We start from the raw sequence: 16,733 nt of genomic DNA on the forward strand, positions 1-16,733 counted from the left end.
GCATTGTGAATCACCAAAAACATGGTCATGCCCTCAGGGCAATGTCGTTACAAGTCAAATCAGATTGTTGAGTTTATTTCTGTGTTTTTGTCTTATTTTCCTAACTAACACATATTCTTGATTCCTTGATTTTCTCAGTCCCTAACCTCTTGTTTTCTATCTCCATCTTAGATTTGTGTTTAGTTTGATGTGAGGTAGTTGATTCTAATTTTACTTCGTTTTCTTGCATCTCCAGACAGGATTACATAGCTTTTAGATTTCCTCTTTTTCTTCTTCTCTTGACTTTGCTGCTAATTGATAGTTCATCTTCATTCATGATGAAAGCTATTTGTGGAAAAGTTACAAAAGAGGCTAGACAATGTTTGGACTTGATCTTAGCAGGGAAGAATCCTTCCGTAGTCAATAAGCCCTTTATCATACAGCAGACCAGGGTGGTATTTGAACAAGGGACTCACCCTGAAGTCGAGATGTCGACAGATTTGACCAATTTAGATGTTGATGTTCCTCAAACCCAACCATCTCCATTAGCTCATGCTTTGCCTCCAGTAAAAGGTAGCTTTGTTGATAAGAGGGATTTTTTACGGTTGGAGAGGATGGTCCAAGATCTTGTGAACTTGGTCCGTCAAAAGAGAGGCCCGTAAAGGGGCTATATTTGAACGTGCATTGTCTGATTTCTAAAAAAGACAGCACAAAAGTTAAGATCTTAGAAGAACTAGCCGTTGAGAGAGAGATTGCATTCATCTCTATAACAGAAACCTGGCTTCGGCCAGGGGTCTTAGATGAAGAACTAACCATAGTTGGTTTCAACTTAGTTCGTTGTGATAGGATACGCCCTGATAATCCCATATTCCCACATGGGGGCGTATGCCTATACGTTAGGAATGATTTGCACATTAGTCATGTACAAATGTCGAATGGAGAAGTAGAGGTCTTAGTTTGTCATATCCAAAGGCTTGATTTGTCTATTGTAACAATGTATAGACCCCCTTCTTGTTCAGTAAGCTCTTTTATGTCAGCTCTCAAATTCACTGGAAATGAGTTGGATAAGGCAGTTTGCTCGAATGTTTTCTTTGTAGGGGACTTTAATTTTCCGGCTAGCGTTGTAGAGTGGGAGGTTAGTCCTGGTGGGTATATTCCCATTTCGAAATCGACATCTCAGTCGTTCGAAAAGCTGGAAGAATTCGCGATCTTGCGCAATTTCTCCCAGCACGTTGGTGTAGCCACTAGAGAGAATAGCGTTCTCGACTTGGTCTTTCCCAATGACCCTGATCTGATCCAGTATGCCCATGTGACACCTAGTAATCTGTCAGATCATCATGTTCTCGAGATAGGGTCGACCATCACTCAAAAGCCGGCGTGCTTTAGAGTAAGACCGGCCAAAAAGGTCGGTCTGGGTAAGTTCAAGTTCAAAGATGAACATTGGCCGTTGATTATAGAAAGATTAGAAGAACTTGACCTGATTTCAATTCTGAAACAGGAATCTTCCATTGATGCAGCCATTGCTAAATTAGTTTAGGTTTTTGAGGAAGTTTGCTCCCGTCTAGCGCAATCCCTGATTGTGTTCCGAAAAGTGGTACACGGACAAAAATTCCAAAATATAGGAAGACTTTGTTCAAAAAGAGTTGCAAACTAGCAAAAAGGCTGAAGAGCACATCGAATCCAGTAATTGTGTGTAGTCTCCAAAAACAGTTGGACGTAGTTCAGGGTAAGATTAAGGCCTCCATCGAATATGACCAGTTACAAACTGAGAGCAAGGTGGTTCAGGGGGTCAGGTCGAATCAGAAGGCTTTTTTCTCTTATGCAAACTCTAAGAGAAAAATGAAGCACTCTGTTGGCCCATGTGAGGTTGACGGGGAAGCCATTAGCAACGTAGAGACTATGGCTGCTTGGAAATCAGTTCTCCAGTGTGTTTTCAACCCCACTGAGTTCAGAAGCAACAGCTCATTGCTCTGAAGATGAGTCTGTTGAGATTGACAAAGTCAGTCAAGTTGAGCGTTTAGATGATCTTGTAGTCACAGATCAAAATGCTTTTGAGGCCATCAGGGTCTTGAGACTTTCAAGTTCTCCTGGTCCTGATGGTGTGGCATCTTAGTTTTTGATGAGATGCTCACAGGTTCTTGCTACTGTTTTCTCCTACTTGATGCGTTGCATCTTGGATCAGGGAAAGTTTTCCTCTTCACTAAAGGTAGCTCATGTTGTTCCAATACTTAAAGGTCCCCAGTAAATATAGGCCGATTTCTTTCAATTCGAATATCGCGAAGATGTTTGAGAAGATCATGAAGTTCAAACTTGTTGAATTTCTTGAGGTCAATGAAGTCCTTCCTCCTAGCCAGCACGGGTTCCGAGCACATTTTGGCACGGTTACCCAACTGATTGAGCATTTAGAGGAGGTCATTGAGGGACTGGAAAAGCATGAGTCAGTTGATGTTGTCTATTTTGATTTTGCCAATGTCTTTGATGAAGTAGATCTTGGCCTTTTGTTGAATAGACTTCATGACATTTGAATTCAAGGCAAGGTTCTCAACAAGAAGCTTCATTTATGATAGGAAGCAAATTGTTAAAGTCGAGGAATTCTCTAGTGACATACATGATGTCAAGTCAGGTGTTCCTCAGGGCTCCATCTTTGGGCCCATTCCGTTTATAATATTCGTTGCCCCGCTTCAAAAGTTTGATATTATTCCCGTCTCATGAGTAGATCACTAACCTCGCTCAGACCTACAAGGCATTTGTGGCCGTGCGTGTTGGAGCAATCCAGACGTTAACCAAGGGAACTGAGTGGAGACATGTCCCAGGGGCCGGAAACCCAGCGGACTTACCCACGAGGGCTAGCCAAAGGCCCACCTTGCCAGGGTTGTGGTTCTCTGGCCCCCCATTCCTCCTGTGCGGGGTTGACTGCTGGCCAGAGAGGAAAAAGATTGAGGAGACGCCTGCGGAGGTCAGAGCCAAGTTCGTCCAGACCCATGCTGTTGAGGGGCCACAGATTGGAAGTGGGGCCAAAACGCTCCAGAGGGCCGTAGAAGAGTTCAGGGTGGACCAAACAAATGGCATGCTTGAAGAGATGATTGTTCTTGCCCAGCTACAGATGTTCCCAGAGGAGCTGCGGGCATCAAACGGGGGAAGGGGCCTTTCAGGGTCGTTTAGACTCCTGGAACTGTCCCCATTTCTGGACCCTGAGGGCCTAATCCGAGCCCAAGGGAGGTTGAGTCAAGCTCAGGTGGGTTACGATCAGAAGTTCCCGGTTGTCCTCCACCCTAGACACCCACTGACCAAGCTAATTGTTCAAGACAATCACCACAGACATCACCATCCTAGGGTCAATCACGGATTGGGTCTCCTACGTCAGGAATACTGGGTGCTATGAGGGCGAGAGGCCGTGAAGACGGCTCGCCATGAGTGTGACCACTGCCAGAGAATGACTGCCCGTCCAGCCAACCAAGAGAGGGCGGACCTCCCCCAGGAGCAACTCGTCTGTGGCCAACCACCATTCTACTTTGCTTCTGTGGACTTCTTCGGGCCCATAGAGGTGCTGGTGTCCAGGATCGAAATTGAGAAGCGGTGGGGATTAATCTTCACCTGCATGACGACCAGGGTGGTGCACATAGAGGCCGCGCCATCGCTTTTGGCCGCAGACTTCCTCAACGTCCTCCAGAATTTCGTAAGTCTGTGGGGCAAGCCCCACCAAATCTACAGCGACAATGGGACCAACTTTGTTGGGGCTGCGAACATGTTGCCTGAACTACAGAGGAAGGAAGGTCCCGGTCCCACCTTCTTGGAGTCCAACAAAATAGTGTGGAAGTTCTAGCCCCAGGTGCCCCACACTGGGGTGGGGTGCACAAGGCCCTCGTCAAATCTGCCAAGATGACCATGGTGAACATCCTAGCAGAAGAACAAAGCGTGAGAAGACACCTCAGAGATCATGAACTAAGGACTGTCCTATGTGAGGTGACCGGATTTCTCAATTCCCGGCCTCTCATGAATGAGAGCACCCATCCTGGGGATGGCAGGGCGCTAACCCCGAATCACTTCTTCCTCCTAGGGTCAAACTCCAGTGTCCCACCGGGCGACTATGCCAGACTGGATACCGGGGACCATTTCCGCTCTGGTCAAGGTGTAGTTGATATGGTGTGGAAAAGGTGGACAACACAATATCTGCCTAATCTGCTCTCTCGCCGTAAGTGGACATCCCTGAAGGACAACCTACAAGTAGGAGATCCGGTCCTGGTGGTGGGCAGTCCAGAACCCCACAATTGTTGGAAAATGGGCGTGGTGGAGACGACCCATCCATGAGCAGATGGTTTGGTCCGGGCAGTCACAGTGAGGACAGAGGCGTGAACCGATACCCGACCCATCTCAAAGGTTTTCCCCCCTTAACAGAGACAGACCGTTGGCGTCAGTACCCGCGGTAGCGACCTGGAGGAGCGAGCGGGGGAAGGATGGACGCGCAAAACCCTGAACTGGAACCCTGATCCAAGGAAGAAGACGGTGACCATGAGAGAGGAAGCAACAAACAACAACAAGTGGAAAGGGGAGCTTATTTACCATGTGTTTGAAACAAGAGAAGGAAGAATAAAGAGATCAAAGTAATCGCTGAGAGGTTGTTAGTGATGCGTCTGTAAAAGGTTGACTGGGGGGCCAAGCTAGATGCAGTCCAATAGAAGGGAACGCCCCACCAGTAATCTTATGAAAAAATGGGTTCAGAAAGGATTTAAAAAGTAGCAAAATAGTAGTAACAATCTAAAATGCCACAACTATGAATCAGCTTGTTTTTGAGTAAAATTTGGCAGTCATTGAAGAAAATATTCAATGATCCTTGCGATGATAGAACTCTTTCTTTTACAACACATCAGTTCAAAATCTGTTTGGAAACTTTTTAGTTCTACTGATTGTTTACATTTTTGAAGTGGAGCCACTTGTCAAACCTCGCGCGTCTCTGAATTCAGGGTCTCTAGTTTCTGGTAGGAATGGCTAAGATTGCACTAGCCTTGCAAAGGACTTAGAAAGGGTTACTCTTGGATTATTATCAAGATGACCGAGAACTTCAAAATGACAACGAGATTATTTGCTCTGTTTCGCTCCATCAGGTGGTTCAGTTCAAATAAACTGTTGAGGCACCTGCTCGAAAAAGCAAGTAGAAAGTTTGAGGGAGCAAATATCCAGTTGCTGCTAATATTCTACTGATATGGTTTAATCAATTTTACTGTCGCCACCTTTTCTACAACTTGAGCCCCTCATTAAGAACAGGAAACAAAAAGACGCGGAAGAAAGTTTTCCTTGCTGGCTCTGCTCGTGTTCGTTTTGGTGGTGATACAAAGCTTCTCGCCAATGCAGAAACTAGCAAAGTTACTGCTTTGAGGGCTTGTCAGAGAAAAACCACTCCAACCATGAACCACTGGAATATGGACGGGGATGGTAAGGTTGAAAATTAGCAACTCCAATTCGAGTCAATGAATTAAATTCTTCTTCAAATAAGGCTGGCCCCAGATTCCTGCGATTGCGTATTTCAAATGCCAGCTCAATCAAACGACTGGGTTAAAAGTTATGCCCTCTCAAAGTGCAGTACATAACAGAGCACAGAATGAATGACTTAGCCCTCTTCTGGTAATCAATTACCACAAGAGGGCTAGTTCGTTCATTCATTGAAGAGCTTTGTAGTGCCTTTTAAGACGGCATAACTTTTGATCCATTCGCTCGATCAAGCTGAAAATTGAAATGAGTAATTGTTGTAGCCTGGGATCATTCTCATTTGATTAAGAACATAATGCGTTAACTTAATCGCGAAAAGCTAATTCCTAAACCAAGCGTCCCCGTCCATATTCCAGTTGTTCATGCTCCAACCAATCCACTTGAGACTTTGCCTTGAACATATTTTGGTAGTAGGGCAGCAGGGTGTCGGGCAGATCGACTTCTCTTGCGTTACTCAGTTTCAACCAATGCAGACAAACGAGCCGTCAATTCACTGGCTCCCTGAATTCGGAAGTGGATTTTGAAAATCATGTAACTAAATGTGTTCAAAGCCGATCCCCATCGCACACCCCAGGCAGCCGCAAGGAAGCCAAAAAGAGCTCAGAATTCTCTTTAGTGTCGTTTCTCTGACTAGCCCTCTCTACTATTGCTTAATGAGGAAAACAATGACAAGTCAAAAGAATAGGCGATGTCAATTGAAAGAAATTCAAGGAAAATGTTGTCCGGGACCCTGATTTTGAGCATTTTGGGGAGGGAGAACTAAGACAAACATGGCAGTCAACTCGCACTATCCACCAATTGAATTTTCAATAATCAAATGATTTTGAGCGAGATGTGTTACAAAACCCAACAAAATGAACATGTTTTTTTTGTAATTCGGTGAAGGCACTGTCAAATTGGCGCAATACTACAATGATATTTGCTTAGACAATTAGGTAAAAGGAACTATATGTCAAAATTCAATGCATACACAGTGCGGTTTGGCTGGGCTTGTTGTCTCCGATTTTACTCCATGGAATAACATCGATAAATGTACTGTCCTGCATGTGGGCAAAATAAGCACTGAGTTATAGTAATACGTCAGCAACAAGCAAGGAGCGGCTTTGGACAAAGTGAAAGACATCAATGTAATTATTAGATCCAATGGCAAATTTGATTTTTAATGCCGGAGAAGTGCTTCAACCTGCAATAGGATACTTGGCCATGTTGGGCGATCCTTCATGATCTGGAATCCAACCCTAATTCTGGGCATCTGTATAACATGTACATCCGTCCCTATCTTGAATATACATTGTCGGTGCGCACGCCCAAAAAAGAATGTCTTGGTACCTGAGGCCGTCCAAAGACGATAAATAGCATGATAAAAAGCATGAGTGGAAATCATGTCCTGACCAGCCACTATTTCAAAGTCTTTGTAGCCAGCGTACGAGAAGTACTAGTAGTGTTCTAAAAATGGACTTGGTCCTATCCCCGGCCGAACTGGACTTAGGGAAAAAGTTCACAAGAAACCGTGCTATCAAGCATTTGAATGAATTGCCACGTGACGTGCGTTGCTTTATATTTTTTTACCTTTTTTACCTTTTCATTGTCCTTTGCTTGTTACTTGTTATTGCTTTAGTTTATTATATATTCTTTGAATACACTGATCGGATGTGTGAAAATTGAATACATTCATACAAAATCAGACCTAATCCTCGTTTCTGCTTGTAGAGGGCCCAGCCACAGTCAAAAGCCACAACAAACTACTGTTTACTTTTCTTTGTTTCATTTTGAAATCCAATATTGATTGTTTATTTTCTTTGTTTTCTCCTCTCAGTGTTCCCATTCTTATTCTCAATGCTCGGAATACCACAGGAAATATTTAGCGACCACGGCTCATAATTCGATTTAGAGTTGTGGAATAACCTTGTTAGAAGTACGTGTAAACCAAAATCGATATGCATCTTATCGCCCAGAAAGCAATTTTGAGAGCTGAAAGCTACGTTGTGGTCAACCCTTCCAAGTGATGACTCTTGGGTACGGAACTATCACGTGGCTATATTTGGCCAAGTGCCATAGAGTAACTTCAGCATCTAATTAACCCTGAGGGCGCAACATTCACTAATGCATTGTTTGGTTTGAATTTGGAACGGAATTGAAGGTTCAAAAAATTGTCCGCAATGGTGCGCTAAACCATAGATTTCTAGACATTGGATGTCTAACGACAGACCACTTGGTTGGCTAATCAGTAAAGCTCGGAGAAATAACTCGTTTTGCCGTCAAGTAACAAACCTAGAGATTTGAGTGTGAGTAGTTGTCTTAACACAAATGAACATGAAGAGCTCCTGTAAGGATAACAAGTTTTGACAACCATCTGGAATTTACGCTCAACGACAAAACAAATTGTTTTTCCGACCTTTACTAATCAGTATAATAAACCGGTTTGTGATCAATTCCCAGGGGACCATCCCTTGTACTGCTTTACCAGGCAAGTGGTCGATCGTCAGACATCCACTGTCTATAAATCTATGGCTAAAATAACTGTCGTACCCTTTTAAATACATATGCAAGTTTGGCCCACCTAATTGTGTCAAAGAGGGCTTTGGTTAGAGCCCAACTCAAATGACGGTTGGAATGTCCCAGAGGATACTTGGATCCGTTTGCTCTCCCAGAGAATCTCTTACCAATAAATCGTCGACATGACATGACGCTTGCATTGAATCAAGTTGGATTCGTATCCCCTAAAGGCCATGGGTGAAGTGCGTTGAAGTGACTTGTTTATAATAAACCATTCATTGAAACTGAATCGAATGAAGAGTATGATAATGGAAACACGCAACCTAATGATAAACTTTTTTCCTCTTGGTTCATTGACATGAAAAAGTGCTCCCGTGGACATTTTTTGTTTAGGCACTTTTCCACTTAGTCTGTGCACTGAGTGAGCTTTTGTTAGAAATATGGATGAAGCTATGTAAAATGTCTCCCAAAGTTGAAGCTTACCAGTTGAGGTCACTGTGGTAGCCGTTGTTGGAAAGTTATAGCTAAAATGAAAGATATACCTTCTGCATCAATTCGTCTTCTTGATGAAGTTTAAAGCATTCAAATTATCATGCTTAGTCTCCTAATCAACCTTTAGAGCATCCTTTCTAACGAGGCAAATGTATATTGACAGTATTGAGAGACATGAACTTACTTTGCAAATGTTCCAGTGTTCCCAGTGAAGTATTGCAGGCAACCATCCGGTCCTATTATAACCAATGAAAGATAACTGAGTTAGAAAAGGTTCAAAAAGAGAGTCAATCTTTCATTCTCACCTCCATTTTCATCTCCACATGCGTATTGAGTGACTAGAAAGAGAAAATAAATCATTTTCAATTTGCAATTAAATTGCATTTTCCTTAGCCCAACGGCCGCCATCAACGCTTTTTTAGATTGCATACCTTTGATGTCGAATTGGCGGCTTGTTACAATTCCACCAAAGTCAAACGAAGCTTTGTGACATTTGTCTGAAGCATCCATAATCACTATAAACATGTCAAATGGTAATCAAGTTAGTCTCCTGGTAGAGTAAATCATCACCAATATCAGTTTGTTATTGCCCGTTGTAGGCTTTTTTCCTTGGTTGCTAACTAAATCCATTGACAATTGTTATTCAAGTTAGACTTGTCAAGCCCTGTGAAGTAAATTGTGCACCAAAGCTCCCATGATATATCGAACGTGTCACACAATCCCTCTTGATGAAAAATATAAAAGGGCACAAAAGTGGCAAAGGCTTGGGCCTTTTTGCTCTCTGAATCAATTGAAATTAAAAGGGAGTTACTGGGCCTCATTAATGAAAAAATGTTGAATGATTACATAACTTGACCAAAAAGTGCCTGTAAACTTCTGATACATTTCAACGCGATCCTACTGAGATGATCTAACATAAACCAATTTCATCCCATTTAAGAAAGTGAAATGTTAAATCTCACAAGGCAATCAATATAATTTAAACTTTTTAATGGTGTGTGTATATCATGAAATACAGGATAAACAAAGACACTGTTTTAGCCCTACCCTACCGCATACACTACTAAAAAGACTTGAATTAACAAGCTCTCCCAGGGTGTATTTACTACTAAAGTTACGTTGGGCCGAAAAAACGATTTTGTGCGCTTTGGCCAGATTGTTTACTAGTAGACTCCCACTAAATATCTTGTTTTACGTCGAATAGAAATTGCAGAAATTTGACGCTTCCCATTGGGAAGAAAAAAGGTCATTATAACCGTCTCGAATTTCTGCTCGACACAGGAACATCATTTTTGGTTGGAGTTACTGACCAGGGTGACCACGTGACATAAAGATTCCATCAGATTATGACCAAGGGTTAGTGGACTTGGAATCATATGATGAATAGGGTCCAAAGATCAAATTATCAATACTGAAGGAATGAAAAGTAATGTGCGCTCCATTTTTCCATTTTTTTGTCCTTGTTGAAATACCATCAATGGGTGAAGTTCGTTCGTTTGTTTGTTCGAGTTAGATGTCAGCTCTCTCGTTCGGCCTGCCGTCTAATGATGGGTGTCCCCAGGGGTGTCCCAACTTGTAGGTATTCCCGCTCTGTCGTCACATCCGACGTGCGACATTAACCAATAATCATCATTACCTCACCCTAGGCCATGGAGTACCTAGGCACAGGGAGTGATCACATAGCTCTTAAGGCAGCAACTTATGTTGCAATCTCAATACTTTCAAGAAGCTTGGACACACCTAGCCTGGGTTCGATTAGGGTTCGCAGATTGGAAAACAGCCGGTACCGCAGCTAGCCTTCAAATGGTGAATTTTTAAGAATGCAATAATCCGGAATCAATAATACTTCAATGAGCAAGCTTACTATGTTGGCCGGTATTAAAGCCACAGATAACTGGAGACGCCGTATTTCCGGGAGAGGTGACACTGAAGCTATCTGTAACACAATCGCCAATAGCGCCGCCTAAAATACAAGAATTAAGTTTTTACCCGTCGCAAGTCTTGTAACAAATTGCTTACCTTGGTTTTGGCCCGCTGTAGCTGATGTGGTTCCCACTGCAGGTCCAGCAATGGAGAAGCTCTAAAATTAAACATTTGTTAAAAATCGCCGACCTGGTGGGTTTTGACCCAAGGTTGTTTACAAATTAGATATAGAACAATTGACCGCTCAATTGGTTAAATCAGTACCATAAAGTGGTCTGTAAACAAATCCAAAAGAACCATACATTGAGTTACCCAGCCGATCAGTCAAGTTGGTCATCCAAGAATCTCTTGCAACAGGTTTGTTACTAGACACATCCAATTTAATGCCAATGCAATGTGTGTCAAAACACAGAATATTTGGTAAATCTGGAAGTTGCTCTGAATCCCAGCCAGAATATCAGTTGATTAGATCCAAAAAAGCCCCTACCAAGCCTTTGCAGCCAAAATTTAGTTTCACAGAAGGAGGCTTATACCAATTTGTGCTTAAATGATTAAAATTTAGTTTAACCATTTTGTGTCCCATTTACAGAAATTAAACCATGTTGTTTCGTGATGGAGTAACTCTTAGGCAAAAAAGAACCATCTCAGAGAGTTCCAATCAGTTCTTCAATTATTTTTCAAGCGATTTTATTTTAATACTATGACTTATTCATACACACACTTCATTACTTTTCTTACCGCAAAGTCTAATCGTATCCGACAAATGTTGGAGGAGCACTTGCAAATGGTAAACGTACAAGGATCGACAGTCGGCATGGATGTAACTGCTTGAACCAGATAAGTGCAATTTTCCGACGTCGTACTTCCACAAGCTAAGCTAACTGTAAAAGTACAGAAATTTAGTCACAAACAGTCCACTTGGGATTTGATTTTCAACCAAAAGTCTTACAAATGCAACAAACGCCAAATCCCTGAGCGCAAGTTCCGCTCGCAGATCCACCTATAACAAAGGGTTAGAAATTGTAAAGGATACAGATTTCACATCAAAATCATTCAATTGGCCTTACCTTTCGAAGCGCATTCCTCGGCTGTTTTGGCAGCGAGTTTGTGATTTGAGAGCTAACACTTTGACATTGACTTTTCTCAACAAGATCGAGTTGACCTTGTATTTACGTAGATTAGAGCAAGGACACTACAATACTCTTTAGAGTATCTGATCAGAGTAGTGACAGGTGTATTTGTCCAAAAGACGTAAGTCATCACTTCATTCCATTGCCAGTAACGGTAAGGAAGTCCGAAAAAAAAGTTTCATTTGATGTTAGACTAAGGAAAAATAACTCTTAGCTTAGTCACAAGTTAATGCTCAGGGATCCTTATTAGCCATAACGGTTTAAATTGATTAAATATTGCAGATTGACGTTTGACGAGGTTGATCTTTTGATTTTCAATGCCCACAACTGGACACTACAAGAAAATGCATTTTAACTGTTGTTTCATAACCGCGTCTCCTCAATCAAGATATCTAGCGCTGAAGTGACGAAAACAAGAATAAAAAGTCTTGAAATCCTGTTGGATATGAAATTCATGAATATGTGAATCACGTTTCAATTACAATACCTGAAGAGCAGTCTTGACATTTTGACTGAAATTATTGTACAAGAGAGAACTATAACAAAATGTGGTTATTGGGTACGCAGCTCTCAATGCTAAGAAGAATAAAAATACTTCCAGCACTTGTGCTGCTAAACACCGAAAAATGAAACGGCAGTAAGCAAATTTGATGTGATAAATTCATTAACCTTGTGAAGATTGCTTTTAGAAATAGAGGAAAGCTTAACCACATACTCATGAATGTCATGTCCTTCAATACTTCAAGACTTTTTGCTCTAGCTCCACTCACTTTTGTGCCACATGTATAATTGAGTAGCCTCTATTTTCAAACGCCCTGTACCTAAAGTCAGGTCAGAATGAGTAAGGTAAGGTAGGACAATTTTTTGGAGCTTCGGAGTTAAAATATCTCTTGAACAAAGTTGGTGGGGAAAAAACTATCACTGAAAATGTCGAAGTGGGCCTTAGGATAAAACTGTCGTACCAGATATTTCCGGCACAAATGTTTAGAAATTTTAGAAATCAACCAAATGTGTTCCTCTAAAACTATAAGAGTTATAAATAATCAATTGGGAGTTTTTTCAAAAAAAAAATATTTTTGCTACTTTAATCATACAAAAAATAAATCAAATACATGCCGTGAATAAGTCTCACATCGACACAGGGGTAAAATACCCTTTAAAGTTTTTACGGAAATACCCAAACACATCTCGTCATTTTTCTACCTCAGAAAATCATAGGGAACAACCTTGATTTTATTACATTATGGTATTCTAGCCCACGAAAGAAACTTACATGCCTAAGCATATTATAAAAATTAACATGTTCGAAAGCCTTTTGAATTTCTCTGGCTCCTTCATTGTTCAATTTGTTGCCTTCAAATATTCGTCGGGCGTATGTAGACGTTGATCCAGTAGCAGAATTTAATTCAGACTTGGACAAGTTTTTTTTGACTAAAATTCCCGATCAACCTTACATTCAAGGGTTAGCCATATCAGCCAACTCTAATTCGTTGGTCGATCAAATAACATATATAAATAAAAGTTAAGTGAAATGAATAATTTCTCGTCGTGAACTGTTGGGATTCCAATCCCAGTAGCGGTAATGAAGTCCGCATAAAAATGAAAATTGGGAGCACACTGAGTTAGCACGTGATCAAAAATTATGATCTCATATGTTACACCAATACTTAGTCGCATAGGATTTAATGGTCCCAATTTCATCGCTTTTAGCCCCAAAAAGCCCCAGTTGTATCCCAATTCAATTTCCCAAAGACTTGGCATCGATTTTCAATTTCACAAAAAATGGTTTTTTTCTTTCTCTTGCATAATTTCAAATTAACTCAAAACGCTAAACACCCATATTAGAAGCCCTCAAAAAAGCAGATTTTTGAAAATTTGTTTTAGAACCATTCAAGGGACAGTTACTTGAAGTCACTGAAAATTTCACAAAAATCAAGGCAGCCTTAAAGAAGCTATTTTGAATCAGTTTCAACAAAGTCTTCAGAAACGACCAGAGCTATAACATTGCCTGTTCTATGTATTATCTTCATAATTCAAGTAAATGCGTACCTAATTTTACTCATGATGATTATAAAACACATTTTCAAATATTACACGTTCAGAGTGTTTTAGGTGATCTTGTGGAACATTTGAGCTCTTTTGAGACCATGCAACAACAAAAATAGATGCTAATTCTTTGGGAAATTGGATTAAGATGTAACCGGGGCATTTTGGGGCTAAAAACGATGAAAAAATTTGGACAATTAAATCCCATATGACTAAGGAATAGTGTAATAGATGATATTATTATTCATAATGAAGTGCTAACTAAGTGCGTATCAAATTTTAATCAATGTGTTTTTGAAAATCTTAAGTTTTGTAATGTTTTTCGGCATGTACGTTTTTATGTGGGCTAGAATATCATAAAGCAATAAAATCAAAGTTATTCCCTATGATTTTTTGAGGTAGAAAAATGCCAAGATGTGTTTGGGAATTTCTCTAGAAACTTGATAGAGCTTTTTGAACATCATGGCGAGCAAATTAAAATTTAAAGAAGAGTCTTTTAATGATATTGAATAGGGAAAAGTTCTAGGAATACCTTCCTTCCTTCTTTCTATGTAATAGAGAATTCTGCGTTTTAGGCCCAACTCTCGGTATATGGGATAGATCTTGTGGCTTTTTTTGACAATCGTTTTGCATGCGTTTCATTTGAAGTTCAACCGACAGAATAATTGATGAGCTCAGCCATTGCACTTTCCATTATTATGTTGATGTTTTAGAATCGAACTTTCAATGCTTGATTTGCTTGCAAACAAGAACTAGTACTTAACGGTGAAGTAATATGACTTGATTGGATACAAACGATCAGGTATCACCGTCATTATAATTCAGTGCAAAAGTTCAATACGTGTAATGTAAAATCGTGCCAACTGAAAGGTACGGGAGGCTTCATGTAAAAAAAAAAGTTTAAAAGGTTTGTTTGCTAAAGCGAGATTATCATACTAAGCAAGTGCTCTTGTAGCAAAATGTTTAAGAAAATATGGAAGCCCAAAAAGTGGTATTTGTAAAGCTTCTTCAAACGGATTTATTAAAAAGGTAAATAGCTTTCAGTCTTGACGAAACCTTCAAGATCCCTCAACATGTCACCCCAAGTGAAAACAGAGAGAATCTTGAAAATAGATCAAGGATCGATTATCCACCCAAAACAGACTCAAACGCCTTTTCGAATCATTTGCAAACCAATTCCAAGGTTTCCATCAACTCAATCACGTAGGATCTTGGTCTTCACAGGTCTCCAGTATTTCCAAGGAAATCAAGAAAATATGTGTAAAAAGTGACAGACAGAGAGAAAGCAAATCAGAATCGAGAAGGCAAAGAGACTTCTCTGTCTTTTTGTCACTTTTTACACACATTCTCTTGATTTCCTTGGAAATACTGGAGACCTGTGAAGACCAAGATCCTTGGTTTTTGAGCTGATAGAGGTTGAGTTTTTTACATGAAGTCTCCAATAACTTTCATGGAGCACAATTGTCCCGGTCAAAGACTTTTTCACGGTCTTGCAACTGCAAGGTCAGCCAGTTTGATTCCATGAACTGAGCGTTGGTTGATGATCTCTCATATAAGACAAAGTGTACGTACCTGCTTCGGCCTCCATTGTTAGTGTCCTTACTTTCGATAGATTATTTTGTTCTGGCTTGATCCTTCTTCAGTTCATTAATATCATATCTGGCAGGGTCCCATACCTCTCGCTTATCATAATTTCAATCAATGTGTTAGCTCTCATAATCGCAATATCCTTCTGACATGTGTAACAAGTTCCATTTCTTGACGAGGATCCACCGCAGGCATCATTCTGGAGAGAAGAAAATGATAGCAATTAGTTAACAAAACAGGGAGTGCCGGCTTGGTATAACGAACACTTACCGGAAAGTTGATGATCTGAAAAATTGAGAACACTGAAACCAAATATCAGATATGTTGTATAAAGCCCAAAGTTTCCAAGTTTGCACACACTTGACTCTCTTTCAATGACCAAAGAGTTCGATCACTTACGTTTGCCTTGCCGCGTGGCATTGGAAGGTGTTGAAGAAATTTCGGCAATGTTCCAGGCCAAAGCCAAAGCCAAAGCCAAGATGGATAACCAAGAACTCATTGTTGAGGTGTGTGTTTTCAGAGCAACCACCGAAAATGAAGTGACAACTGAATCGATCCTCTCGCTTCAAAAGGGAAAAACTGATTAGCTGGGGAACCAACGCCACCGCAAGAGGTAATTCAAGGCGAGCTTGCCTGTCAAATTTTGGCATGTTGATACCTGAAGGGTGGACCAGCTTCAAGATAAGCCGCGTTTATTCTAATGCCTGGTTTGCAACTCAATTCAAGCTAGGTGCACAGTTTTCTGCTGTCAGGTAAAATTCTCTTTGGATTGGTTCTAACTAGAGAGCGGAATGATACTTTTTGAATATCACAATCTTTGCAAATAATTTACATTGTTGTGACCGCTCTTGCTCTTTACATTAGAATATTCAAAGGCGTTAATTTTACCTTCAGCTCATTACTTTGATGGTTTGCGCTTAAGAAATTTCATTCTTTGCCTTCTGAACGTAATTCTACATTTTCTTTCTCGGCAATTTTGACGAACCATGGATTTTTCTGCCACTAGGAATAAGTTGGTGTGGCTTACTAAATGGTCAAAGAATCTAAGGCTTTGGTTCCAAACATGGAAGAGAGGTGTTGTGAAAGTCATCTTTTGTTTTACCGAGTGCGCCATACTATCGCCTACACTTGTTTGTGGGCCCAATAACCTCATCAATGGTAGGCTTGGCTAAATTTCCTCTTTTGGACATAGCTTGCATGGGATCATTACCAACCATTTTCGAGCATTTTGAGGGTCGAAATTTGAAAATAAACTAAACAGCCTCTTAAACATGGAAGAATTGCCAGAGAGGGTTAAGGTCAAACTTGACAAAGGTGAGACCGCTATCAAAATTGCCAATAATTTTGGCTCACCCCGCACAACGGTTTACAACATTAATAAGCTCCATGCCGCCACGAGATAATTCACCCCATCTTTGAACAAAAGTTGGGCTCCAGAGGATTCTGGCTGAAATTGGTTTGGCCCCAAAACGAGCCTAAGGAGGAGACCTATGCCTTGTGCCACCATCCATGGGCTAGCTTAAGAGATCAATGTAGGCCTGGCCCACCATGGACAATGGGTTCATAGTAAGATTTTCGCCAAATTTGTCCCCAGAC

The 16,733-nt window shown here is 40.9% G+C and overlaps 1 protein-coding gene across 1 annotated transcript in view; it reads right to left on the reverse strand.

Moving 5' to 3' along the window:
- Window positions 1-15,661, reverse strand: part of LOC131884901 (uncharacterized) — a 29,698-nt gene extending 14,037 nt beyond the window's left edge. The window contains exons 1-12 of the mRNA XM_059232797.1: window positions 15,537-15,661; window positions 15,408-15,439; window positions 15,288-15,336; window positions 11,442-11,462; window positions 11,324-11,374; window positions 11,113-11,255; window positions 10,471-10,531; window positions 10,316-10,414; window positions 8,883-8,966; window positions 8,757-8,789; window positions 8,636-8,687; window positions 8,443-8,483 (exon numbers count right to left, since the gene is read on the reverse strand). Coding sequence (XP_059088780.1) covers window positions 8,443-8,483; window positions 8,636-8,687; window positions 8,757-8,789; window positions 8,883-8,966; window positions 10,316-10,414; window positions 10,471-10,531; window positions 11,113-11,255; window positions 11,324-11,374; window positions 11,442-11,462; window positions 15,288-15,336; window positions 15,408-15,439; window positions 15,537-15,636 — 766 coding nt within the window. The 5' untranslated portion in view covers window positions 15,637-15,661. The remainder of the gene's footprint in view (window positions 1-8,442; window positions 8,484-8,635; window positions 8,688-8,756; window positions 8,790-8,882; window positions 8,967-10,315; window positions 10,415-10,470; window positions 10,532-11,112; window positions 11,256-11,323; window positions 11,375-11,441; window positions 11,463-15,287; window positions 15,337-15,407; window positions 15,440-15,536) is intronic.
- Between the last annotated feature and the right edge of the window lie 1,072 nt (window positions 15,662-16,733).

Source organism: Tigriopus californicus, chromosome 8 (assembly GCF_007210705.1).
Source record: "Tigriopus californicus strain San Diego chromosome 8, Tcal_SD_v2.1, whole genome shotgun sequence".
NCBI lineage: Eukaryota > Metazoa > Arthropoda > Copepoda > Harpacticoida > Harpacticidae > Tigriopus > Tigriopus californicus.